At 33.6% G+C, this 25,843-nt stretch overlaps 10 protein-coding genes and 1 non-coding gene across 11 annotated transcripts; 7 read left to right on the top strand and 4 right to left on the bottom strand.

Annotated features, from left to right (window-relative positions):
- Positions 1 to 94: 94 nt before the first annotated feature.
- Positions 95 to 2,539, bottom strand: ADA2 (Myb-like DNA-binding domain protein). Its single transcript, XM_061305063.1, has 8 exons — positions 1,914 to 2,539; positions 1,760 to 1,827; positions 1,597 to 1,704; positions 1,473 to 1,563; positions 1,180 to 1,402; positions 881 to 1,100; positions 688 to 804; positions 95 to 607 (listed from the first exon to the last, which is right to left on the bottom strand). The coding sequence occupies exons 1-8, from the start codon at positions 2,389 to 2,391 to the stop codon at positions 119 to 121; spliced, it is 1,794 nt and encodes a 597-aa protein (XP_061161635.1). The 5' UTR covers positions 2,392 to 2,539; the 3' UTR covers positions 95 to 118.
- A 325-nt stretch (positions 2,540 to 2,864) lies between these two features.
- Positions 2,865 to 4,928, top strand: TpMuguga_01g00778 (Utp14 family protein; the record flags this gene model as incomplete). Its single annotated transcript, XM_061305062.1, has 2 exons — positions 2,865 to 4,227; positions 4,291 to 4,928. The coding sequence occupies exons 1-2, from the start codon at positions 3,021 to 3,023 to the stop codon at positions 4,926 to 4,928; spliced, it is 1,845 nt and encodes a 614-aa protein (XP_061161634.1). The 5' UTR covers positions 2,865 to 3,020.
- A 61-nt stretch (positions 4,929 to 4,989) lies between these two features.
- TpMuguga_01g00777 (Utp14 family protein) lies at positions 4,990 to 5,609 on the top strand (the record flags this gene model as incomplete). The annotated part of the gene is made up of 3 exons (XM_761205.1): positions 4,990 to 5,262; positions 5,294 to 5,401; positions 5,493 to 5,609. The coding sequence occupies 3 exons, from the start codon at positions 4,990 to 4,992 to the stop codon at positions 5,607 to 5,609; spliced, it is 498 nt and encodes a 165-aa protein (XP_766298.1).
- TpMuguga_01g02795 (uncharacterized protein) lies at positions 5,602 to 8,660 on the top strand. Its single transcript, XM_061305278.1, has 7 exons — positions 5,602 to 5,835; positions 5,870 to 6,936; positions 7,005 to 7,143; positions 7,232 to 7,430; positions 7,507 to 8,080; positions 8,142 to 8,560; positions 8,590 to 8,660. The coding sequence occupies exons 1-7, from the start codon at positions 5,676 to 5,678 to the stop codon at positions 8,648 to 8,650; spliced, it is 2,619 nt and encodes an 872-aa protein (XP_061162006.1). The 5' UTR covers positions 5,602 to 5,675; the 3' UTR covers positions 8,651 to 8,660.
- Positions 8,661 to 8,668: 8 nt separating this feature from the next.
- TpMuguga_01g02530 (putative integral membrane protein) lies at positions 8,669 to 9,459 on the top strand. The gene has a single exon (XM_061305239.1). The coding sequence runs from the start codon at positions 8,842 to 8,844 to the stop codon at positions 9,439 to 9,441; it is 600 nt and encodes a 199-aa protein (XP_061162005.1). The 5' UTR covers positions 8,669 to 8,841; the 3' UTR covers positions 9,442 to 9,459.
- Positions 9,460 to 9,518: 59 nt separating this feature from the next.
- On the bottom strand, positions 9,519 to 12,827 carry plcd3a (Phosphatidylinositol-specific phospholipase C X domain protein). The gene is made up of 2 exons (XM_761203.2): positions 12,005 to 12,827; positions 9,519 to 11,924 (listed from the first exon to the last, which is right to left on the bottom strand). Exons 1-2 carry the CDS (start codon positions 12,636 to 12,638, stop codon positions 9,634 to 9,636), a joined length of 2,925 nt encoding a protein of 974 aa, XP_766296.1. The 5' UTR covers positions 12,639 to 12,827; the 3' UTR covers positions 9,519 to 9,633.
- Positions 12,828 to 13,203: 376 nt separating this feature from the next.
- On the top strand, positions 13,204 to 13,274 carry TpMuguga_01g01246. The gene has a single exon. It is a non-coding gene; the product is annotated as a tRNA-Gly (tRNA).
- Positions 13,275 to 13,348: 74 nt separating this feature from the next.
- Positions 13,349 to 20,664, top strand: XI-2 (Myosin head (motor domain) family protein). Its single transcript, XM_061305233.1, has 19 exons — positions 13,349 to 13,662; positions 13,820 to 13,943; positions 14,029 to 14,207; positions 14,289 to 15,632; positions 15,701 to 15,788; positions 15,848 to 16,047; positions 16,125 to 16,300; positions 16,382 to 16,518; positions 16,600 to 16,711; positions 16,781 to 17,274; positions 17,409 to 17,705; positions 17,788 to 17,846; positions 17,987 to 18,179; positions 18,305 to 18,571; positions 18,672 to 18,800; positions 18,909 to 19,245; positions 19,353 to 19,674; positions 19,795 to 19,953; positions 20,042 to 20,664. Exons 1-19 carry the CDS (start codon positions 13,600 to 13,602, stop codon positions 20,375 to 20,377), a joined length of 5,016 nt encoding a protein of 1,671 aa, XP_061162004.1. The 5' UTR covers positions 13,349 to 13,599; the 3' UTR covers positions 20,378 to 20,664.
- Positions 20,665 to 20,747: 83 nt separating this feature from the next.
- On the bottom strand, positions 20,748 to 22,309 carry MSI1 (WD domain G-beta repeat protein). Its single transcript, XM_761200.2, has one exon. The coding sequence runs from the start codon at positions 22,182 to 22,184 to the stop codon at positions 20,763 to 20,765; it is 1,422 nt and encodes a 473-aa protein (XP_766293.1). The 5' UTR covers positions 22,185 to 22,309; the 3' UTR covers positions 20,748 to 20,762.
- Positions 22,310 to 22,430: 121 nt separating this feature from the next.
- Positions 22,431 to 22,953, bottom strand: TpMuguga_01g00771 (uncharacterized protein). Its single transcript, XM_761199.2, has one exon. It carries the CDS (start codon positions 22,884 to 22,886, stop codon positions 22,458 to 22,460), a length of 429 nt encoding a protein of 142 aa, XP_766292.1. The 5' UTR covers positions 22,887 to 22,953; the 3' UTR covers positions 22,431 to 22,457.
- A 295-nt stretch (positions 22,954 to 23,248) lies between these two features.
- Positions 23,249 to 25,739, top strand: TpMuguga_01g00770 (uncharacterized protein). Its single transcript, XM_761198.2, has one exon. It carries the CDS (start codon positions 23,439 to 23,441, stop codon positions 25,722 to 25,724), a length of 2,286 nt encoding a protein of 761 aa, XP_766291.1. The 5' UTR covers positions 23,249 to 23,438; the 3' UTR covers positions 25,725 to 25,739.
- Positions 25,740 to 25,843: the final 104 nt, after the last annotated feature.

The raw sequence follows: 25,843 nt of genomic DNA, 5'->3' as shown, positions 1-25,843 counted from the left end.
AACGTTATGATTCAATATTGGGATAAATTATCATTAATTTACCCCTTAAAATGTAACAAATTATGTAAAATTTGCATAAAAACACTATAAATAATAGTTTGATAAAACATTAAAAGAGTTATTGTAGTTTTTGTTTTTTTAGATTTTTTTCACTGGGTGTTGAGGATTTACTGGATTTATTACTGTGAGGTGATTTTGGCTCGGGTTCCAGCTCCTTATTTGTAGGTGTCGATAATTTCTTAAGGAGTTCTAAAGAAGTTGACGTATCAACCGTGATTTGAGCAGCCACATTTGAGGTGTCGACTAAGCCGTTTTTATCCAACTTTACCTTCGTAAGATCTGCTACGTCTTGTTCCATATTTCTTAACGCCTTCGGCGATAGCATTAACAAAAAGTCAAATATTCTACCCTGTTTGGTCCCATCAATTCTAAGTTCATTACACATATCGTCCACTGAATAAATGTTGTTTGATGCTAATTCTTGCAATAAAACTCTCTTTGCCAAAAAATATGCTATTGGTGGCAGGTGTAACGACTCACAAAACTCAATTTCATTCTCATCAATAAAATCTGATAACCTTATTCTATTCGCATTATTCATATTTACCTAAAAATTGTAAATTTAAAGTGTGATTAAGGATAAATAACTAAAATTATATAACTAAGATAAAGTGGGTAACGGGATACTTCAGTTTCATTATTTGAAGCTCTTAATCTTCTTTCATGTCTTCTGGAAGGATCTGAATCCTGTTTTTCCAGAGCATCTTTAAAAAACTCAATTCTCTGTAATTTATCTTCATATTTCTACACAATCATTATATTACTGTACTAGTATGATATATAATACTAACTATGGATACTACTATAACATATTGTGTACCTTAATATCATCAGCAGTTTCTAGTCCTAAAGTTCTCCAGACCATAAGTTGATAAAGTCTTGATCTTAATTTTCGTTCCTTTACAATAAGTTGGATTGTATGGTCGTGTTCCTCTGGGGTTTGGAAACGTAAAAATGGGCGGAATAAATTATACAACTCCTTCTCCTCTGTTGTATACTTCCGTTCCTTCTGCTGTAACGATTTAGTATCCAACAATCCGCTAAAGCAATATTACAGTGGTGTATAGTTACATAGTTAATGTTAGTATAATACTATAAGTTATAGTAGGGTGTAGATACCGTTCTATAATAATTTTTTTGCGATAAATGCGTTCATCAAGTTTAGAGTTGTAAATTTCAATAACGTTAAGTTTAAGTTCTATTTGTTCGGGCGTATCATCAGGTCTGAATTCCATATCTGCTAGGATAAGTTCAGCGTCATTGTCATATTCTATATCAAAATCCCCCCTCAGAGGCCAATATCCAATTATTTGAGGTTTAGTTTGTGGTTTATTACTCGTTACTACAAGTTATTATATATTCATAATGTGTTTTAATAATCAATTATATAACTAATAATTTTGTGTTAGTACCTGGTTTAGGTTTATCTTGAAGTGGTCTGGGTCCTCGAAAAGGTACCATTAAAGGTTTTCCGTCATCACCATATACCAAATTCGATGTGTCCTGATTATCAATTAATATATGTGTAAAAAATACTGGAAGGGGTCCTGTAGGTGAGTTGAGATAATATTGATAATAGTGGGTTTCACATTCCTCTTCAGTTTTATATCCAGAATGGGACATTGTCACCATATTAGATACTTCCTATAATAATATTATGAGTAATTATTTAATGTATATGAGTATAGAGTTAAGATACCGTCCAATTACCAAGTCCATACTTGGCAATTGCATCCACAAGTAATAACTCCTGCTCCGCTGACCAATCTAATACACATTTTATTACTATATAGCCTAATATACTAAGAAATAAAATAAAAAATCGTCAAACTACATAAAAATTAAAAAAATACCTCTGGAAAAAAGTGCAAAGTTGGAAGGTCCGACGGGTATGTATTTATGGGTATTATGGTGTTCTTCATGATCTTTAGAAGAAACATTAACAAAAGAGCTGGCAAGCACTTCATCGTCAGGGCGTTCTAGCCCTGAGCAAAAGCATTTTAGACAAATATTGAAATCGATACACTCGGCGCATTTGATATGACCATTCCGAGAACAGAGTTTAGTACAAATATTGCACTGGACGTATGATCCAATAGCCTTAATGACTGCGGAGGGGTCACTTTCCCTAGATTTAGCCTGTGAAGAGTTCTTGGGTTTGTGGTCACCAGACCTTGACTTAGAACCAATTGAAGGGTGTCGTTTCTGAGTCTTGCCAACTATAGTACAATCCTTAACAGTGGTATTAGACTTTTCAGGATTATTAACTAATTGGCAAGAATTATCTTTAAATTGATTAGAATTGTTGTTGTTTTGAGTAAGATTATTCATGACGGTAAAAAAAATCAAAAAAGTGCTTTGTTCCTCCTTCCCATCTCAGAGAATAATTTACACTAAAATCTACAAATAAATGAGGCTAAATCATGGGAAATAGCCTCCCTTTCACTATTTATAAGGCTTATCTAATATAGTGTTAAATAACATCATAGTACACAAACAACAATTATTACTTAAACTACTAAAGTTATAAATTTCCCCGCCCTGTAAAATTTTTTTATTCTTTAAAAATCTAATAATTATCAGCTAGTTTTAAATTTTACACCATTTTTGTGTAATCCAATAACAATTATTATAAATTTCACAAAATACACAAATTACCCTTTTAATTCATAACTTTTTTATAAAATTAATTATCCCCCAAATAAACCTGTTTTATAAAATACCTATTTCTTCTAGTATAGTATGCTATTTTGGAGTTTTATTATCCCATAAATCTATTTTGTATTATTTTCATTTTTTATTCATTTTAATATAATTTGATTCAGTTTATCATTTTCATAACTATTTTAATAATTTTTCATTAAGATCTAACTTCGTAAATAAAATTAATTTCATGTACATAATAGTAGTCCATTTGATTCGTGAAACCAACTCGATAATTTATTATAAGTCGGATTTAAATGAAAAAGGTCAAGAAATCCAAGTCTTCTAAGGCAAAACCTCACTCAAAGCCCAAAAATGCCAAGTTCTCTGACTACGATGAAGAAATATCAGAAGATGATATAAATATCGATGATTCTCCATCTATTAATACTTTAAATAATATTAATGGCGTAAAAAGTGGTAAAAAGAATAAAAAGGGGGAATGCGATGAATTGTGGCATTATATTTATGATAATCAGTCCGATAGTGAAGATTCTAATCAAGATTTAATTCATTCTCAAGATTCTTCAAATGCAGAAAACATAAACGCTTCAGAAGATATTGAAAAGGATGAAAAAAATGGAGTTTCATATGAAAGATTAGAGGATAGTGTTGATATCTCAGGTAATTTACTTGATTTTGACCAGGTTGAGGAATTAAGTTCTTCATATGACTGGATTACGAAATCAAAGGAGTCAAAGGAGCAATACAAGGCTTTGGTGAAGAAATTCAAGCAAATTGATAAAGACGTACCTCAAATACTAACTGCCGAATCCCAGTCGAGACTGAAGAGAATTGAGAGAAGAGCTCAATATGAGTCAACGAAACGCTTTTTAACGAAGAAATGGGCACCAATAGTTAGAGAAATTAGGAAAAGTGAAACTATAGTCTATGGATCAGATTCTCGTTCAGAGCCCACAGTTAGTACAATTTGTACTAAATTTACTCCTGAAACTGAGCTTGAGAAGGAACTAAACAGTGTAGGAAATGAACTAGAAACTAAGATGGACAATACAGCACTAGTAAGAGCGATAATTGCCAGAGAGCAGAAGAAGAATAAACGTATTAATCGAATTAAGAGTAAGAGATGGCATAAGAGGCAGAAACAAAGAGACTTACAGATGGCTGCTAAGCTTCTGGGTAAAATTGATGATCCCGAACTTGCAACTGAGATTAAGAATACATTTGAGCGTAAAAGAGCTGAAAAGAGGATTTTGAGGAAGAAAGAAGCGCAGAGCAAATGGGCCAAAATGGCTTTAAGATATGGTGGAAAAGAACTCCTACCACTGATAACATCACAACAGAATGATTTAAAACAACATTATGATTTAATAGACCAAACTGTTAAATTAGGTCATGAAAATTCTGATCAAGAGAAAGATAGTGATGATGAAGAGGACAGTGTTGTAGAAGATGATGTAGATGATGTTAATAGTAAATTAAACGTTATTTTAGATTCCACAGGTAACAATATAATATTATATAGTCATAGTATCGAGTTAATAATTTGTAATAATAATTGTTTAGTGCCAATACCAAATAAGGGATTATTTAATTTAACATTCATGAAAAATGCTATACAAAATCAAAGAGAACAACTTAACAATAATGAAAGTGATGATGAAGGTGATAGTGTTTCAGACGCAGAACAGGAACACCCAGAAGATAAATCAGATGATGAATTGGATTATAACATATTAGTAAATAATGAAGGTGTAGAAGTGGATGAACAAATTACCAAACTCAATACCCTTAAAAAGGATAAGGATCAAGAATCCACTGAATTAGATGAGATGTGTAGTAAAGAGATGGAAGAGGAAGTGATTGGAATTCATTCTAATGATCAGTCTGAACTATTAAATTTTGATCAAGATAAGACCAGTGAAATGGTCAGATCAGTCGGATATACTCGAGGAGATTTCAACTCATTTATTAATACCAGTAACACATCTGATGAAGCTGTGAATGCCATGGAGTTACATCTTGAAAAAAGTAAACCTAATGACACTAAAAAAGTTGATAAAAATGTGAATAAAGATAAGTCCAATAAAGAAAAGGCTGTAAAGAGTACTCCCAAGGAACTGAATAAAGATAAGTGTGTGGAAAGATTAGGAAAAGATAATGAACTTGATAATTTGGTAAGTAGTGTAAAATCCTATAATTAATGTGTAGATAAATGAATTGAATGTGGATGAGAATGAAAAGAATAGAGAATATGTGAAGCAAATGTTCATTACAAGACCAGATGAAGAGGATTATTTAGAAGACGAAGAGGATGAAGAAGAGAAAAAGAAAGTAACTAATATGGCAGGTTGGGGTTCATGGACTGGTCACGGTATCATTAATACTGATAATAAATCTAACGATGTTGAGAAAAAGGATGAGATTAAGGTGAAAAAGAGAACTAAAGTTCAAATAAATACTAAAAAAGATCCCAAACTAGCGAAATACTACATACACAAAGTATGTTTTATTCAGTTACATACTCATCAAATAATTGTATTACAATAATAGTGTAATATCATTGTAGTTGGAACATCCTTATACTAATCGTCATGAATATAATTCTAATATGGAAATACCGATTGGGCCCGAATGGAATACTATTAATATGCATCAAAAACTCATTAAACCCAAAGTATTTTTCTACACATCTATATAACTATACAAAATTATCGTAAAATAGTGGGATAATTAGTATAATAACACAATTTTATTTCTGTTTGTAGAAATTGGTAAAGATTGGATCTGTGATAATGCCATTGGGATTGGGTAATAAACACAAACACCTGTTGAACACTTTCAGAAAAAATATTATTAAAAACCGAACTCACGCGAGATTATAATATTTTAAACAATTACATTATATTATATTAAAATTGTGTTAATAGTACATGGAATCTTGATAGAGGATGATTCTAAGGCGGCAAATACCGCCATGGGAGATTAGTAGTAGGAATACATATCGCAAATGGAAAAATAATAAACCAAATGCGCATTTTAAACTGTTTTTAAACTCATTTAAGTCATTTAAATACTGTATTAACACAACACAAATAACGACTATTTCAGGTAAAAACTAACCAATTCAATTAATTAATATTAGATAAAAATGTAATAAACGAGTTAAAAAAAGGAATAAATGCACATTTGGAAGAAATATGTGTAAGATTACAACAATTGTCAAGCCCGAGTAATTTCGGTAAAAAAAACACAAATCAACTACTAACTCAGTTAATTCATAAAGTGGATGATGTAGTTTCATATATTTCAGCGGATTCCTTGTTTAAATTTCTTGTATCATATTCAAAAGTAGTAAACTCACTAGTTTACATTAATAATGATTCACACACTTTAGTGAAAAATGGGTTAAAAATAAGTAATATTGGTTTATTTAAGAAATTGTTTAACATTTTGGAGTCGGAACAGTTTGAAATTAATAGGCACAATGTAATACCCTTGATTGAGTCATATGTGAGATTATGTGTAGGATATTCACAAGATTCTGAAACATTTTGTGATATATATAAAAGGGCAGTAAATTTAATAGTTTCAGGTAAAATAAAGGTTGCCCAGAATGATTTTGATAAATTATTGTTAGTATTTGATCGTATGGCATTGTTTGATAGGGATTTTACAGAGTTTTATAGTAGAGTTTTGTGTAAATATTTCGATAATTTCACTCAGGACCAGTTTGGAAATTTTTGCCGTTACTTATCCAAACGACCATATATACAAAAGAAACCAATTATGACACATATTAGCACAATAACTAGTAGTAATAAATCCGTAAATAATTTTAATAACTATGTAAACAGTTGTAATGATGGTGAGTTTAAATGTGTAAAGAAATTGCCTTATAGTTATGTGAGTAGATTACTAAATAGAAGAAGTTATGACTATAAAGTTAAAGTTGATTACTCTACAAGTATAACCGAGGATAGGGAGAGAGAGGTTTTGAAGGGTTGGAACATTAGAAATAGTAAATTTATTAAATTTTTGGACAAGAAATTGCCATATTGTTTGCATCAATTCACATACTATAACTTAATTGATGTAGCAGAGATGTATTACATATACGGAATCAAGTCAGAAATATTACCGAGATTCTCTTCAGAAATATGGAAATACTTATATACTCTCAAATATGGTTATACAATCAAAACCCTCATAGTATCCGCTATATAGTTGTATACCAAATTTATACAAGAATATTATGTATAGTGGTAATAATTTTATAGGTATTGGGGAATTTGGGGTTGGGTGATGGGTTAACATATGGAAGATTAATTAGGAATATACCATCTACTTTAGCATTTAATTGGCCTCCAGAACTTATAGCAGAAGCACTTATTACATGTGGTTCTCTAAACATACAAAGTACTACTCCATTATTACTCTAGTATATATTATTACTCATTTACTGTTACATTAGAATACTATTGTTAATACTTCAAATATGTTGTAGACGTATCTTTGTATAATAAACTGTCTCAATATTTGGAGAAGAGAGTGATGTACTTTAGGGATCCAAAGTTGATATGTAGAATGTTTGAAGCATTAAGTATAGCAAAAGTACCTCAATATGGACTGTATTATCAACTATTGACACTATTAGAATCTTTCCCAAATTGGCTTCATCTTAAACATATTTTACAAATATCCAAGTAACCAATCAATATTATATAGTTAATATAGTGTATTTAGTAGTATACTAGTGCAATAGTAATAATGAGTGATTAGAAGTAGTATGGTGCTGGGCATGTTTGAGAGGAGGTTATTTCGAATATTAATTTCAAAGTTGGATGAGGTAAAGGAATGCTCAGTGTCAGAAATTGTACCAATAATGGTTTTATCAAAGGGAATTTCAATGGATATAGAGGATTCAAAACAGTTCTATAAATTTATATTACAATATATTATCGGTATTAGCGGTAGTTCTGAGTTGGAATTGGATGAATTGATGGATTTGTTAAGTGGCTTAATAACAATACAAGTTAAAACTAAAGAAGTAGAACAAGTTATACTCAACACAATAAAAAATACAGTTGGGCAGAGTAATATTTTTGAGAACAATCATTTATTGAGGTTGATTGAGTATATGAGCATACTTGGGAGGGTTGAGAATAAGGAATTGCTATCAGTGATATGCAAACGAGTGAGTGAAGATATACAAAAGTTTAATGAATTGGAAGTTTCAACTTTAATTTGGGATTTAATAGCGATTGGATTAGAATTAAATAATGAAACTCTGTTAAAAGTAGTTAAAAGATTTAATCAACTTAGACCACTCAATCACAGCACACATCTTTTAACAGTAACAAATCTAGCTATATAAATAATAATAATTATTATATAACTAACTCAATGTGTAATAGGTTGTGAGTATGTTGGTACGAATGAGTGATATGAATGATAAGGTATGGAAGGACTTTTTGAAGATAGTTGAGGGATATAAAGACTTTTCGTGGTCAAAAAGTCAAGAAAATGTCGGTATTATTAAATCTGTGGCAAATACAATTAAAGACTCGGAAACTTTTGTAAAACAGTTTCCTTACACAATTGATATCGCAGCTCTTTACTCGAATATAGACTCCAGTAACATACCAATAGGCATTAAATCCTTAACTAATCCTGAAAATAATGAAAAAGATGATAATTTGTATAATAATAAAAATGATTGTGTTAAAAATGACACGGCGTTGTTTTATTATAATTCTGATGAGAATCCGTTTATATTACATTTAAACCCAGACGGCACACATGAACATTATTTCAACTTCTACTGTCAAACAAGGTAAAAATTAACTAAATAAAGCGGTTTAGGAAAAAAATACTGCAAAATTTGGGATGGAAGGATACACTCATATTCACACCCAATAAATAATATAATAAAATAAATATTTTTCTTTTTATTATTGTCTAAAATGTTGTTATTTTCCGTTATTTGATGAGATTTTTAAATTTTTCAAATTTTTCAAATTTTTTGATTTTTTCACTATTTACAAATATATTACAGTTCAGACCAGAACTAAAACACTTAGTATTTTTAAAGTTTTTTTTATAAAATAGGAAAAGATGTGGATTGATAAGATATATGAGAAGTATAGGCGCAGAACGGATGAAATAGAATTTCCGGAGGTTGAGAAGCCGAAGAAGGAATTTGAGTGTGATTTTGATCGTCTAAGTAAAATTTTACCAAGTAATTATTTTGACCTTAATTCATATAAAGAAGAGCCTTATGATCCTGTTTTTATGAAAAAGGCGGGAATTTTCTGTATTTCACTGGCTATTCTAGTGCTTTCACTGACACTTTATATGCTCTATCATTGTAAAAAGTCCTCTTGTGCTGATTGTCTGTTAAATTTGCACAAGTTGCCTTGTGATTCTTGTAAATCTTATGCCAAAGAGTTTATTAATAATGTTACATCAGTAGACTATACTAATGTTGTCCCATACAAGTTGTTGGTCTACTTAAGATATTCGGATAATAATACTTGCAGTCCAGTGTATTGTATTTACAATAATATTTGGAAAAGTGAAACACATTATGAAAAGTGTTACTACTCAAATTTAATATTTAACACAATCGTTTTGTTTTTGTTGTTATATTTTGCACACAGACTATCGATGGTATCATTTAAGCACTCAATGCCTGCAGTGGTACCTAATAAATAATTTCATAAAACTTTTGTACATTATGTATTACATATTATATATATTATATATTATATATTATATATAGTGTATAAAAATGTATTTTAGTAAAATTAACACTTAATCAAAGCAAGTTTGAGTTTTATTTTCGAAAAGCTTATCCATATTTTATCTTTACTTTAAGCAGAATATACACGAATGAATTATGCGTTATCATGGATTTTTCAAGGGTTGCATCTCAATGTGTACTAATAAACCTGAACAATCGATTTCCATAAACTTAGAGTCCAGCAATTGAACCCAGCGGATGCCTGGCCGTAACCTGTTGACGGGAAAAGCAGCCTGACCTAAAACTTCAGAAGAAATGCTGTCATAGTGCTTCACGTAAAAGAGAAGAATCGCCTCATTGGGGTTACGAATTTTGAAAGTAAAGGGCGGATTAGAGTCCGACCAGACAGGATTGAAGGTGTTAAAGTTTACAGGTTTCGTCTTGCAGGTGTTTTCGTCCTCACCAACAACTGAAACTTCGACAAAAGGGCAAACCTTCTGCCTGTGGTCTAAAACGGTTCTTGCAGATTTGTCAATAACGTTAAACAATGTGGTGCCATTAGTATCTTCCTCATCTACTTCTAACCCTTGCTTTATTGCCTGCTTAAGTTTACGCTTCTCCTTTGATTTTGCGAATTTTGGCGCCTTCAAATTACTTTTATCAAGAAACATATTCTCCTCTCCAACTGAATATAACACGTTATTAAAAGAATTGACGTAATTTCTATCCTGGAACACGTTTGGAGTAGGTAACTGGGACCCACTTAAAACATGTAAAGTCAATATTAAATCATTATTAATCTTATCACTATTTATAGCCTTTTCATGATCATATTTAGAATTACCGCCATAATCTGACGAGTTTTTGTAGATAAGTTTCGGTACATATCCAAACGAATGGTAGAAACGGCCATAATTAATCAGCATTGACCGGTCGAAAGATTGAAAGTTTAGGGCTGCAAATTGAACTCCGTGTGACCAAGGCTTTACAGGGCAAAAATTAGTACTTGCAAGTCTTGTTGCTGATGGGTAAACCCGTACAAAACAACGTTCAGCTAACGCATTCAATAAACTAGGTTCCTTTGATATTTTAATGAATTTAGTTTCGGAAATAGCGAAAACAGAGTTACGCTTAAGTGTCTCGATTTTTTTTTCATCGACTTTATCTATATCTATACCTCTCAAAGTTATTAGCGATTGCCAAGCAATTTCGCCTGGACCTAAAAATGCATTTTCAGATGATTTATACTTTGCCTTTATCAAGAACTTGTTTAGCAAATTGCCCAGCTCACACCGGGCAACTAAGTCAACAGGGTCGTCATTGTCCAAAGTCAACAGTTCATCTCCCAGTATCTGAGTAACAAGTTCAAAGGACTGGAATTTGAATTCATCTGAGCAGTGCATTTCAAAGGATAAAATTACAGGTAATTTATTGGACTCAAAGGCGGACTCTTTTATTGCGATAAGGCCTTCACGAAGGGTCACAGACCCTGTCAAGTGACAGTTCTTCCAAGCGTGACAAAGTACCGGCTCTTCAGCGCCGTCTTGACAGTCAAGTTCTATGCATCTGCATCCACGGAGAAGAGCTTCTGCTAGAGCACCGGCCGTGGCTGAACCTCCCAATTGATCTCCAATCAAGTAGGTGTTGTGACTACTAGATATCCAGAAATCCCTCAAGGTTAAACTCAATACTGAGAAAATCTCGTCACTGTCTTGAGGTATGCAAATGTCGTTAAAATTACTCGTGAGTGACCAGTTAAAGCCTAAAAGTGTCAGGAATCTCACAGGAATTCTGGGAATATTAACTTTCCTGAAACAGCCAACTGCCTTTAACTCAGGCAAATTATCGGCTATATACGATAAAGGGGACAGCCAGTCTTGTACTGCAAGCAAATTTGTAACCACTTCGTTAGAATCAGAGGACTGAATGTTACGCAGAAATAGTTCATAGTCTGCTGGTTGAATCTGCTGAATGAACTCAGATTTCCCTGTTGATGTTCTCAGCATAACTCTTAGAGCACACTGTCTTACTATATTATAAAAAACGTCCTCGCATTCTTGATTTGTGAGTTCTGGGTAAATAGCTATCAGGTCTCTATGTAGGACACGGTATTCCAAGTCTAGTGAATCAAAGTGATCCATACATGCCTTGATGACACGAATTGGCTTCAAATTCTTGTCAAGCTGTGAGGTCATCTGTAAAAATCCGGCGTTAATGGTATTTCTGAACTCAAGGAGTCTGCGTACCATTGATGTTATAACATCAACATTTTCGGGCCTGGAAACTACTCCACAATACCCTAAATATTCAACAAACTGAGACAAGTTTTGGGGTAATAAGAAGTCTGAGTCCTCAGCCCTGATGTTCTCATAGTCACTCAAGTATACAAGACTGACGTATTTGTCGTTAAGACAACGCTTTAAAGCTTTCGAATCAAACTCACAGTCGCCAAGTTCTAGAAAATAATTTAACATCTCATACACATGGTATTGTATATAGAATTATATAGATATATGTATATATGAGTTTAGTTACCTGTTCGTTTCTTCTTGTCTGACTTGAGAAATGAGTTGAAAACATCTGAGTTTGTTATCCAATTGATTGAATATTCACTTCGTGCATATCTGGCTGCGAAATAGAGGCCTGAGATCCACATAAGTGCATCATTCTCAGACGATGCTGCCAGCTGTAGTGAAAACTTCCCGTTGATAACGAAGATAAATTTCAGGCTCACGCCGTCGAAGGGATCCTTGTGATCGAAGTAGGTCAACTCATCACCTCTGTGTATACTTCTTACAGCACAGAGCGGGAAAATACTCTCGCTGCTGCGTTTTCTTTTCGATTGCCAGCGAAGGAAAAGTGTGTCGCACACCTTTGAAACCCAAAAGAACAGCTCATGTGAACGTCCAGAAGATTGGGAACTGTAAACGGTAGTGGAACTTCCGTGTGATGCAACAAGTGCTTTATTGTCATTTTTGGGATGAGATAAGGTTAAACGAGATGATCTACGCCATTTCCTTAAATATCCGCCCTTAAATATTAAATTTAATGAATCAGTAAGAGAAACTCGCTTTAAATGTTCAGATAAGAGTTCACTTAAAGCGGGACTGTCATTTGCACATCCCGCTGATAAGCTGGACATCCAAAGATTATTTAATTGAGTCGACATCCTTTCCCATATTTTTACACATGTAATTGGCACAATTTTATTTTACCTTAATTCCACCTAATTTTGATCAATCTTACAAGTATAATTATAATTTATTGAATTTAGGTGTGATAGATGAGGTTTGGATGAAAATGGAAATTTTAGGATGAATGAGATTCCGTGTTCTGATGATCAGAACTTAAAACAAAAAATTACAATTATAGTAAAAAATTAAACAGATCTAATAATATTTTAAACATTGATTTGTAACATTTAATCAGATTTTTTAAAATGTGTAATCGTATCTAATTTTTATTAGCAAAGAAAATTTTTCCGCACATCAAAGAAATTACATACACTCAAATATTAGGCTCATATATGATAATATACACGATAATTATGCTATAATATAACAATTTTGGAAAAAATACATGATATAAACCATGTATCAGTATACGTGGTTGGATTCCAACACCTAAATAATAATAACATAAAATTAAAAGATTTAAATCAACTATAAATTTTAGTCATGATATATGGTTTTATAATAATATATAAAAGAGTTTAAATTGACGTTCGCGAGTGAGCGTTAGTAGTCCAGGGGTAGGATCCAACCCTCCCAAGGTTGGGACCCGGGTTCGAGTCCCGGCTAACGCATTACATGGGCCTTGTTTATTTCTATGGGGAATTTAAAATTATTATATGGAACATATATAATAAATATATTCAATATATAATAATATATTTTATTATTTTGTAGTGTAAGAAGTTATATGTGTAATCAAGTTTGCGACGTCTTGATCCTCATCTATAGTGCTGATTCTATTAACTTGTAGTTGATAAATCTTTTTATTATGTAAATTATCGTCCTTCTATAATTCTAGTTCTTGTTATAAAAAGAATTCACTTTTTTATTGATCAATAAATTGTGTCAAAAATTGTGTAAATAATTATGCAAATAGTATAATAATAGCAAATATAAATGGCAAATGAAGCTTTAAAATTAACCCCTGGAACACATATCTTCGTTCCCTGCAAAGATGAAGTAATTTTACAATTATTTATGTTTTGATCTTATAAAATTAATGTTTTTACGTATATTAAATAATTATTCTATCTTAATTTTACTTTATTTCGAACCTTACATGTGTTAGATTATCTTAACTATTATAAAACGGACATTGATTTATTTATATGTGTAGATATGGCTTGAGGGAATCGTGGAAAGTGTAACCAATAAGAATGTGACAGTCAGACTTCTAGGGGATTTTGAGGGTGAAATTAGGGAATTTAACACCTCAGACAGCTTTTATCCACACTCAGTTGGTATGCCATCTCCATACACTATTATATATTACTATCCCAATCTACTTCTACACTTGTTGATATAAATTCTATATTTGTTTTGTAGATATTTATGGGAACGATGATGTACCTGATGACCTGACGAAGTTAACTCACCTCCACGAGGCCTCAATTCTTCATAGTCTCTACCTGCGCTTTAAAAAGGACCAAATCTACTCCCTTACAGGAAAAATCCTCATCGCAGTAAACCCATTCAAAACTATCCCAAATCTCTACTCCAATCAAGTATAAACTTTTTATCATTAAATATTTGTTGTTTAATAGACTATTTTACACTTTAAACTAATTTGCTTTAAATTTGTGCAGACCCTGATAAAATATGACTACGTTGGAGATAAGGATCCTCATGTATTTAGTACTGCTAGTGATGCGTATTATGGAATGCTTGACGGGTTTTGCCAGAGTATCCTCATCTCTGGCGAGTCAGGGGCAGGCAAGACCGAATCAACAAAATATGTCCTTAAGTACCTGTGTTCTAACCTTATACACAATAAGGTCAATGTAGACCAGTATTATCTAAGCACTCCACAATCAACTATTGATTCGGACGAGTCAGTGCCAAATTCAGCCCGTAATCATGTGGTGAAAAGTAAACCAGTGAGGGAAAACGTTGAGATGAAAGTGTTGGAAAGCAACCCACTACTGGAAAGCTTTGGGAATGCCGCAACACTGAGGAATCATAACTCGAGCCGATATGGGAAGTATATTGAGCTCCAGTACCTGCAGGAATCGTCAGAAAGACTGAAACTGATTGGAGCGACAATTCAAACATATTTGCTTGAAAAAGTAAGAATTGCACAACAGCAAACGGGAGAACGAAATTATCATATTTTCCATCAATTGACGGCAGCATACCGTAAATACGGGAGCAGATACTCAATTAACTTTATGGATAATACAGTTAACAGCAAGGAACATTCTAAACTGGATGATGATTCAGTGTGGGACCTGGATTTGAGTAACTTCGAAGGGGAATTCAGAATAGTGCCAAATTGTAAACCGATAGGCAATTTGAATGAAGATTATGATTTGGAGTTTTTTAAAGAAAATCTCAGAGCCTTGAAGACCTTAGGGTTGGAGTTAGACCAAGTGAAGGTTATCTTCTCAATTATTGCGACAATACTGCACTTGACGAATATTGAGTTTGTTCTAAACGTCCACTGCTCAGAAGGAGCTGTGGTGTCAAATCTTCAAGAGGACAGCATTTCTAAGATCGCCCAACTTTTGCAAGTTGATGAAAGTGATATTTTGAACGTTCTCTTGACCCGCAGCATTAAGACCATTAATGAGTTTTACACAAAGCCGAAGCGTGTAGATGAAGCTATAGATACCAGAGATGCTATAGCAAAGAACATGTATAGCATTTTGTTTGACTTTGTAGTTGCAGTGGCAAACTCAGCAGTGGACCCCAAGCAGTCGAAAGTGGATGTGTCAACTGGAATCCTTGATATCTTCGGCTTCGAGTGCTTTCAGCTCAATTCCTTTGAACAGCTGTGCATAAACTTTACTAACGAAACGCTGCAGAATTTCTTTAATAACTGCGTGTTCAAGTATGAGCAGCAGCTGTACACAAAGGAAGGGATCACCTGGAACCCACTAGATTTTCCAGATAATCAAGACTGCATTGACCTGTTCAAACTGAAAATAAACGTGAGCATTCAGTTATTTATTCTAGATAAATAATTGCCCTAGTTATATGTGGATTAAATTGCATTCAGGGGATATTTGCAATGATTGATGAGGAATGTCAGATACCTGGTGGTAATGATCAGTCATTGTGCAATAAACTTTGTCAGAAGCATTCTGGTATTTTTTATTTTCACTATTCATACAATAGTAATAATTCACATATAATCATAAATTAGGGAATAAGAGGTTTGACAAGGTGAGAACTGACCAAAGTAGTTTTGTTGTAAACCACTTTGCTGGAGGAGTGAAGTACAAAATTGATGGCTTCCTGGAGAAGAACAAGGATAGTCTATCAGATGACTCTATTCACTTTATCACTAACGTTAAAAATGATAAAATCAAGACCATTTTCGAATCACTAATCACATCCAACCAGGTAACAATATTTGCACTTAGTTAAGCCTGTTACCCATTTAACCCTTTAACACACATCGGTAATATAAAAATGAGTAGAACCTGACACAGCTGATGAAAAAGAGGAAGACGATATCAACCCAGTTCACATCGCAGCTGGATCAGCTGATGAACAAAATAAGTAAGACTGAGCCTCACTTCATACGGTGCATAAAGCCAAACCAGTTAAATTTGCCAAACATCTTCCAAAAGAATACAGTCAACGAACAACTCAAGTATCTTACAAGTTCAATAACAATTTACTAGTTAACCATCGGTTGTTATTTATTGATTTGACTCGGTATATTTTTGTTTAGGTGTGGTGGGATGTTACAAGTGGTGGAAGTTAGCAGAGCTGGATACCCAGTGCGCTTAACCCATTTGATCTTCTACAACAAGTTCAAATATCTCCTCAGTAAGGCCGAATCTGAGAGAGTCTCGAAACACCAGCCAGGTACTTTCTACTGAGTTATCACTTAAGCTGTTAAGTTATTACTTAATCCCCTGATTACCATATCCTTGATGATATGTTCAGATATGGCTTTGATGACCAAGCAACTGTTGGATATTCTGGTCGCAAGGTTCATTCCATTTAATCCATATCAACAAGGGTCACTGGCGTTCGGAAAATCCCTCATCTTCTTCAAGTATTAATTCTATGGAGTTGTATATTTAGTTCACCGTTGCTACTTACATAATAAATGGATCTGTTGTAGGAATAATATATATGAGATTCTCTTTAACTCGTTGCAAGAATTGAGGAATAAAAGCGCCACAGTGATTCAGAAGACAGTCAGAGGATATAAGCAGCGTAAAGCTTATCTTGAGTGCCTCCACAAGATTAGAACTCTTCAGATATACTTGAAGTACAAAGTCAGGAAGATTAGAGAGTACAGGAGAAGGCGTTTAGAAGCTGTAGTTACACTCCAGTCTGTGTTCAGAATGATGAAAGCTCGGGCTGAGTACAAGGCAGAGTTGGCTAAGTGGGTTCGCCTTCAGAGTCTTTTCAGGAATATTATCGCGAGGATTGAAGTCAGAGATAAATACGTCAATAACTCTGCAACTGTCATCCAGAGCTACTTCAAGGCGTATTTGCAGAGAAGATACTATAAGCAGTTGAAGGCAAGCGCCATAAAGTTACAACTTAAGTGGAGATCAATATTAGCGAGAAATCAGCTCAAGAAGTTACATCAAGAATCTAAATCACTAGGTAAAATTAAACTAGTTTATTTAGGTACTTGGTTATTTCTATTTATTATCAAGCTGCTCCATACTCATTTGCACCTTATTTACTTCCCGATAGACAGTTTCATAACACTAATACACGATTGCATGTTGTTGTAGGAACTATGATTGAGAGGAATCAAATACTGCAAGAAGAGTTGAAGGAGGACAGGTTGAAGATGTTGGACTACGAGTCGAAGGTGTATCAGCTACAGGCAAAGATAACAACCCTGAGTGGACAACTGGAGAGAGAACGTAGCGAGAAGAAGTTGATGGTCCAGGAAAAGGATAAGCTGAAGACGAACAACAAGGACCTCCTGGACAAGATTTCACACCTAGAAAACACAAACTCGAAGATACTAAACGACCTCAAGATGATTAAGCAGTTCATATCCAAGGAGATCTCAATCCCACAATGTATACCAAATAGATACTACCTGAGAAGAACCTGTTATATAGTTAGATCCAACTAGGTGATATCAACTAATGCACGATTTAGATGTGAGAGAAACATCTCCGATGTCGAAAATTGATTCGTACCAGCAGCTGGCCAACACTGTAATACTCTATACTATTTTTATTCTCTTACTATAATTTAATAGTATCACTATACATTCATTTTAGTCATTTAAATCTTAGTTACATTAAATTACTTAGTTTTCTAGATATCCAGTTAGTTCAGAGTAATAGTGCTTCAGGAGGAGATAATGAAGGAGGTGGTTGTAGATATAGTGTTGTGTGGTCCCAAGAGTGGAAAGAGTAGGCTGATTGAGATGGCTTTGGTGAACAGTGCAGATGAGGAAAACTTAACTAAGCATAGGCAATTTCAAAATAATAGACGCTCATTGTCACAACTGCAGCTTTTTATTAACCATTTTAAACTATCACCAAGTAACTTTATTAGTAATTTCAGTACTCATTTTAGTTCATATTTAGTCCGTTTTCAGCTCTAATTATCCAGCTAAATATTTAAATAATATATACAGCTGTAGTATGGAAGTAAAATTTGAATGTAGGTGATGATGTTGGGGTTAGTGTATTGGAAATTCCCGGTGAATACATAGATGATGATAGGACACGTGGTGTACTGAAGAACAGTTATTTGATTGCTGTGTGTTTTGACCCAAGTTCTGAGCGATCGCTAATAGAGTGCATAACAATGGTCAAGATCATTATGTCATACGTACAGCTCAAATACACTTCAATAGTTATAGTCCAAAACAACTTGTTATTACTTGAAGAATCCAAAAGTCAAACTGATTTATCATTGATACATAAATTTGGTAAACTAAAAATTAGTTATTTATTCTGGAATATTTAGGTCTTTTCTGATTACTCCCTCCATACTGTAGTATAATTCTAACAAAATTAACAAATTTTTAGCATTTGAGAATGATATTTTATTTGTCAAGGTTGACAATTTGTTAAACTTTATAAAGAAATCTATGCCCTTTATCGAGTCTAAAAAGAGTTTAAGAACTATTCTTAACATCAAGAAGTCATCACCCAAAAGTATATTTACAGCTATTAAAATTAGTTTATACTCTTGTATAGTTGTATAATTCATTTAATTGTTCTATACTTAAATATAACGATATTGTTGGGTAAAAATTGGTTTAGATGTTATGAAGGGAAAGAGCATAACGAAGAGCCCAATAGCATTTTTCTATGAGAGATTCCGCAGCTTCTTGACAGGAATTGGTTCATCCGGGGCTCAGTCAAGGCTTCTCCAGGCAACAGTGGCTGAGCGAGACAGTGTTAAATTGCCTCCACTAGGTCTGAAGAGAGTGGCTGCAGTATCCAACTATGATAGCGCAGTCACTTCAGTGGCAGTTAGATCAGAAGAACCAACAGATCAGTACGTAGTAGTTGCAGTGGGAAGGCGAAACGGATCAATTAACATATTTCATGTTTATCGTACTACTCTTGAACTCAAGCTACTCAGCTCCAATCCCAAGTAATACAGTATTTAGTTATAAACCTTATAATATTCATAATATAAATTTTTATAACACCCATAATATAAACTTTATTATAATATTCATAATATAATAAATTTCATAGGGATGATGAAGAATTATGTAGTTTATTGAATGGTGAGGTGGTTTATGATGAGAATACTAAAGTTGTTGATTATTTGACTCTTAAGATGCATTCAAAGGCAGTAACTTGCCTCACTTTCTCAAAGCTTAATGTTGATGAGCTTCTTTCAGTATCTGTAGATTGCACCATCAGGGCATGGAACGTCCTGACGGGAGATTTGATTAAGGTTTTCAATGACTCGTACCCTGGACTAACTATTCAGTTCCACCCACTACAGCCCAACTGTTTTCTATCATGTAATTCAAACCCAACGCTAAGGATTGTAGACTACAACGAAGGAACGGTATTACATATTTATTTAATATGTGGGATAGATTGTATTTATTCTATATTCTAGACTAAAAGTGTAGTTTTCACCAATAAAAATTAGTTTTATTTAATACAACACTGAACATACTTGTAGGTAATACAAAAGACTAAAATAAAGAGTGAAATAAGATGTTTGATATTTGATGACACGAGGTTGAACGTACTGGCTGGTACTGAGAGAGGATCAATTTCAGTGTATGAATCCCAGTCCAACATGTTACTAAAACAGTCACTAACCAAACAAATTTCCAGAGTATTTTTTACACAATTTACTATTTAATTATTGTTTTCTCGATAATTGCCAACGTTACAGTGTTTTCTGCTGTTAATTTTATTTTTAGGGACCTGTTACATCGTTGTCATTTGTATCCTCAACCTCGAGTGTTGGCGTTCCTTCAGTAATTGCAAACGTTTGCAGTGGTTCAATCCTAGTCTTTAACGTCGTCTACGATAGCCACTCAGGGAAAATTAAAGACCTCACCCATAGGCATTTTTTTAGCCATATCTCACTATATACTATATTTACCAAGATTTACCCATATATACTTATTTTCAACCATATTTACATGTATTCACTACTATTCGTAAATATTTACGTAGTTTTACATTTATTTACAGTCATTTACGTAGATTATCCAACATTACACATTCACTCATCCCTAGTATTTACACAATAATTTGTATTTAGATATAACGTGAATAATAATCACGTGGCGCTGCCATTGAGATCATGTTATACGAAGTACGGAGGAGGATGGTGTGTGAGTGGGTCTGAGGACAAGAACATCCTGATATTTTCAATGTCAGACGAGAATATCCCCTTCTCAATACCGTTCCACGGAGGAGCAGTTGTGTGCACTGCAGTTAACCAGTACGACACTTTATTAGTAACCGCAGATTCCAAAGGAGTTGTTGCCTTCTGGCGGAGATCGTTCCACGTTAAATCTTAACATACTATATCATACTATATGCTAAATAGGATGGTTTAGTTATTTTCTTTTTAGTCTGTTAAAATTTATTATATACCGGTGCATATAATATATAAAGTATATATATAACAAATTAAAGAGAAAAATAATTTGGAGTGAAACATTGAAGTAGATTGTCCTGAGAAACTGAGGCGATGGTGAAACCTAGGTGAGCGCTCTGATAATAGTCAAGTTTAGTCCAGGAAATGTCATTGACCTGGTCCTTGTGACCCTGGTGAACGAAGCGAAGTTCATCGCCCTTGCAAGCAAGGTCAAAAATACAAACGGAGGAATCATTAGAACAGGTAGCAAATAAGCCACAACATGAACTGTTAAATTCAATTTGATTAACGGAATCTTTATGGTGATCGATAACTAAAAGGTGCTTACCCATCCTGGTGTCAAACAGTGATATCTTACCATTATCACAGCCACAAACAAAGTAATTGTTGTCAAACTTATTCAAGCTTAAGCAATTAACACTGGAGCCAATTGAAAATTTAGTGTTAGAATTTGTAGAATTTGAAGAACTGGTGGAGTTGGTTGAATTAGTGCGAAGATCCATGAGATGTACATTAGTATCATCGGAAGCAATTAGCACTACATTATCATTAATGAACTCAATGTCATTAAGTCCTACATTATCATCAGAATTATGACTAGTATGAGTGGTGTTATAAGTGGAAATTGGAGATATTGTTCCAATACCGTCAAGAACACCACTTAAACCGTTAGTAGTAGAATGAGGTTTGGAGTTTAAATCCCAAAGAGCAATGGTTCCATCAGAAGCACAGGAAACAAGTTTATTAGTAGAGTTCCAAGCTAAACCATAACCTTCAGACGAGTGGCCACCCTGGAGTACCATTTGAGGAATGGAAACTTTGAGGTCTCTGGGGTTTGAAGGATGCTTTGAGTAGTCAAACAGGTATAAAGTTCCATTATTGCTCTGAGTTACAAAGAGAAAATGAGCTCCCGGGACTTGAGAGATGCGGTTTATCTCTCCTTCATGCACTATTTTAGCTTTTATGTCCAATATGCCCTGACTGGCAGAGTTGGTGTTTGAACTAACAGAAGAACTAGATGGGACTGCCTTAAATTGATTGAAATTCTCGCAGGTATTTAAACACTCTTTCATAGTGTAGACATTAGATTTGAGTTCCGCAACCATAGCAAATTCAGTGTCAGAACCCGAAGTGTGTGTGCCCAGAAGTAGTCGTTGAGTGACTGAGCCGTTCTTAATCTTGAAAGTGTCAGTCATAAATTCAACAACTAAGGAAGGCCAGTCTAGGTTATAAAGAGACACAGCGTCATATAAAAATGGAGCATTTCTGCGCCAGATCAAGTAAGGGTCAATTTCCTCATCTTCGACACCATTAAGTTCATTATTGCGTAAAGCTGGGTCATTATTGTAAAAGCTAGTTGAGCAATCTTCAGGTAAATTTTGGTTGAAAGAAGGAAAAGGGTACTTTCTACGTATTTTACACCCAGAAGGACCAGATAAAATAACCGAATCCATCTTAGACTACAAAGTTTATAAAATAATTATTTATGATTAATTTCAAATTGAACAGAATTAAAAATTAAAACAAATTTCAACGAAATAAACAAAAATCTAAAAAATAAATAATGAATAATGGTAAATGGTAAAAATAAACAAAATATGAAATAATTTAGGAAAATGTGTTACCACACATTTAATTAACACATTAATAAATTTTAATTTAATTTAATGATAAAATGAATATTAAATTAAAATCTTGTTAAAATAAGTAAATTTGGGTAAAAGTAGTTATCCATCGAGCCAGAGCCTTTGAATTCTTCTATATACCTCCCTAACAGCCTCCTTGGCATTGTTTAGCTGTACATTATAGGCAGTACCTCTGGGTGGGTTATGTATAAAGTAGTCCCTAGGACTTTCAGTCAGGAATCTATTAAAAGGTTCACAAATCAACCTGAAGGCCTCGATTCTACTACTGGAAGGAAGTAATGCTTTGATCTTAACTTCTCTCTCTAAGGATTCCAAGTTTTTTCTAACAATTTTAAAAATGTGTGGAACTGATTGAGCATATTCCCCTATTTCATCGGCTATTCTGAACACCCTTTCTAAGGTATTCTGGTCAATTCCCCTCTGAACACCCTCTCCTTTATAATAACCTTGAATTCCACTATTACCAATGATAATGAGTATTATGAGATTTAAAATGTGTAGTTTTCTCATCGTGAAATAAGATTAAATGGTATAAAGAATATGGTATGCAGCAAGAATAGCAAAATTTGTGAATTAATTGATAAATAAAGATAAAATAGAGTAACTAGAGATGAAAATAATCCAAAAATAATGCATATGGAAAGGATCGGTGATGTTCATGATCATCAGTTGTGAAATTTGATACACATTCGAGAAAAATTAAAATTATTATCATTTTAATAATATTAACTAGATTTTATATTTGGAAACAACTTTTTAAAAGAGAATTGATAAAAATTGATTATTTAATTTGATTTATACTTTTAGCGAAAATGGTGTAAAATCGATATATGAATATTGCAATTTTACCTGTATTTATATTATATATTTTATTTTTTTAATTTAATTTTAATTTTAATTATAATTTGGAATAATTTTAAAAAGAAAAATATAAATTTTAAGTAATTCGATATTTTTAAATCACAATTGTATTGTGAGAAACATAAATACTTGGAATTTCAAGTATTAAACGGATACAAAAATGATAAAATGTAGTAAGTGATAAAGTAGTTTTATAACTTAATGGAAAACGCGTTGGAGCGTTTCATATCACTGGCGCCGAAGGATGTAATAGCTCTGCTATGTAACTTTTTGGACTTTTCAGAGTTCCTGAGCCTCAGCTCAGCCTCTAGACCAATACGCGCCTCACTAGTAAATCACCACCTCTTTTGGTTCGACTATTATACAAAAAATGTAAACTACAGACTGTACAATGATAGTAGTAATGAGTTGAACGGAGTGGAAAGAAGCTCAAATAAGTATCAATTAAAAATGCCAATAATTGATAATATTACCCAGGGAACGGATCCCATGAGTAGATTATTAAACTCGGCACGAAAAGTTGAGATTATGAAGAGTAATAACACAATTTCATCAAACCCAATGCTTAATTTGGGAATATTGGATAACTTCAAAAGGTCAAGATGGAAGGGCCAATATAAACAATATGTAGAACAATTATCTAAATTTATAGGCATTAACAGCTTAAATAGTGCCTTGATAGTACATTCACTGGGTTCTAACCCTTTCTTAATAATATCCTCTTCGCAGTTTAACCCGCTTAATACTGTATATAATCGATACAACACACCAACTAAATCATATAACAATATGTATAATAACGGATATGACAGTATATACAGCATATGCGGATATGATATAAACGAAGATAAGTTAATATATAGTAATGTAAACGTGGCTTTGAAGGAGATCAGATATGAAGTCAAGTTGTGCACCTGGTTAAGATTTGATGATTCAAGTTATTCACCAGATTCATCCATTAGGTCAATGTCGACACGACTAGGATATGTTCCAAAAGTTCTAGTCATACTGTGTAATACTAATAGTGGAGTCGACAAGCCTAATAGGCTTAAGGTAAAGGCTGGAAAGAGAGCAGTTGTAGTGTTATTTTACTACTATGATGAGGATTCTGGATTTATCAATATACCCTCAATGACAATTAAAATGCATATTAACAACATTAATTCAGATGATATGCCTAACAGCCTAGTAATTGACACGGTTAGTAGTTTGGATGTTTATGGATCACTCGGGTATTGGGACGCCCGTGAGATAATATTCAAAAAATTGAACCTTTTTGTGGGAACAGGTTCAGGAGTCATATACCACAGAGCAGTTGAGAATAACTTTATAGCACTGGAAACCAGCGAACGTATAACAAACCACGAGATTACCTCACTAAGATACGTATCCACACAGGGGAAATCAATCCTGATTGTGTTTAGCTATAATAACTTCCTAGGCTTGGTGGATGTGTCAACTTGTACTTGGCACTTGTTGGATTGTGTAAACGATTCAGTTGTTGCCTTTTCAGTAGATACTGCCAACTGCCTCCTGGGGTACTCACTCTCACACAGTAATAAGGTTAACTTTATTGATTTTTACAACTTTACTCACAAGGCCCAATACTTGGTTCCGAAGCCTCCAACAGCACTGTTGGCACTTGAAAGACATTCAAAGTGGGCAGTTATCATCAAGAACTATATTAGGATCTTGATTATTGAGTTTGGTGCAGAATCCACTAACGGAGTTAATGGCACTCATAACACCCTTTCAAATAGTGTTGACTCTGTGAATAATTCACAAAATAAGGGGGATTTGAGAATAAAGTCAGTAAGCACGTTGAACGGCCATGTGGGTGAGATAAGAGAGTGTGTACATGACGGCTGGTCAAAGCTAGTGACCATTGACAATCTGCACAACTTGTTTGTCTGGGATTACACAGCCTGTTGTAAGATATTTTCATTTTCTCTAGTTTCAGATTTTGATAAATCCTTCAACCACTTATATTATAGCCAGGATGCCGGATTAGAAACTCCTTATAATGGCTATCATACTCCTAATACAGTGTATACTAATAGTAGGAACGGATCTAATACTGTGTATGTGAGTATTAGAAACACTCCCGTTCAAAACAGCTCTAGAAATACACCTGTGTATAATAGTACCAGGGATAGTGCTAGTACTAGCAGAGAAAGCTCTCGAATCGAGTACAAGATATCCCTGAACGTGATGAACAAATTCGCCTCTAAACCGGAAATCAAGGATGCAATTGACGATTATCTGTACTCCTACGAGTCTGATAACGACTGTTCTCCGTATTCCTCTAAGGTGGAGAAAACCCCTTCAAGGGGGATCAAATATAAAAACTCAGTCCCAGCCTCTAGTATCAAGGGCCTCTTAGACCCCAATAAAAAGGGACAAAAGTACTGCGTGGATGTATCAGTACATTCACTAGTCATATATTACCAATCTTGTAATACATTACAGGTTTTCTCTTTCAAATAATTTTTTAGACTCTCTTTTTATGTTTCTCATCTTTTGTATATTTTAAATAGTATATCTAGTCTAGAAGCTTGTATATTATGAATAGTACACCTAGTATAGAAAGTTGCATGCTATAAGTG

Source organism: Theileria parva, chromosome 1 (genome assembly GCF_000165365.1).
Source record: "Theileria parva strain Muguga chromosome 1, complete sequence, whole genome shotgun sequence".
NCBI classification, from domain to species: Eukaryota; Apicomplexa; class Aconoidasida; order Piroplasmida; family Theileriidae; genus Theileria; species Theileria parva.
This window is presented reverse-complemented; position numbering and strand designations above follow the sequence as displayed.

Coding starts and splice junctions, on each gene's coding strand:
- TpMuguga_01g00770 (XM_761198.2), top strand. CDS start 23,439: ATGGAAAACGCGTTGGAGCGTTTCATATCACTGGCGCCGAAGGATGTA.
- TpMuguga_01g02795 (XM_061305278.1), top strand. CDS start 5,676: ATGATTCTAAGGCGGCAAATACCGCCATGGGAGATTAGTAGTAGGAAT. Junction 6,937..7,004: donor ATACAATCAAAACCCTCATA/GTATCCGCTATA, acceptor ATAATTTTATAG/GTATTGGGGAATTTGGGGTT. Junction 7,431..7,506: donor CATATTTTACAAATATCCAA/GTAACCAATCAA, acceptor ATGAGTGATTAG/AAGTAGTATGGTGCTGGGCA.
- ADA2 (XM_061305063.1), bottom strand. CDS start 2,391: ATGAATAATCTTACTCAAAACAACAACAATTCTAATCAATTTAAAGAT. Junction 1,403..1,472: donor TCAAGATAAACCTAAACCAG/GTACTAACACAA, acceptor AATAACTTGTAG/TAACGAGTAATAAACCACAA. Junction 805..880: donor AAACTGCTGATGATATTAAG/GTACACAATATG, acceptor ATGATTGTGTAG/AAATATGAAGATAAATTACA.
- TpMuguga_01g00771 (XM_761199.2), bottom strand. CDS start 22,886: ATGAGAAAACTACACATTTTAAATCTCATAATACTCATTATCATTGGT.
- plcd3a (XM_761203.2), bottom strand. CDS start 12,638: ATGTCGACTCAATTAAATAATCTTTGGATGTCCAGCTTATCAGCGGGA. Junction 11,925..12,004: donor AGACAAGAAGAAACGAACAG/GTAACTAAACTC, acceptor ATTATTTTCTAG/AACTTGGCGACTGTGAGTTT.
- MSI1 (XM_761200.2), bottom strand. CDS start 22,184: ATGGATTCGGTTATTTTATCTGGTCCTTCTGGGTGTAAAATACGTAGA.
- TpMuguga_01g02530 (XM_061305239.1), top strand. CDS start 8,842: ATGTGGATTGATAAGATATATGAGAAGTATAGGCGCAGAACGGATGAA.
- XI-2 (XM_061305233.1), top strand. CDS start 13,600: ATGGCAAATGAAGCTTTAAAATTAACCCCTGGAACACATATCTTCGTT. Junction 17,275..17,408: donor TCAAGAATCTAAATCACTAG/GTAAAATTAAAC, acceptor ATGTTGTTGTAG/GAACTATGATTGAGAGGAAT. Junction 17,847..17,986: donor ACCAGCAGCTGGCCAACACT/GTAATACTCTAT, acceptor ATAGTGCTTCAG/GAGGAGATAATGAAGGAGGT.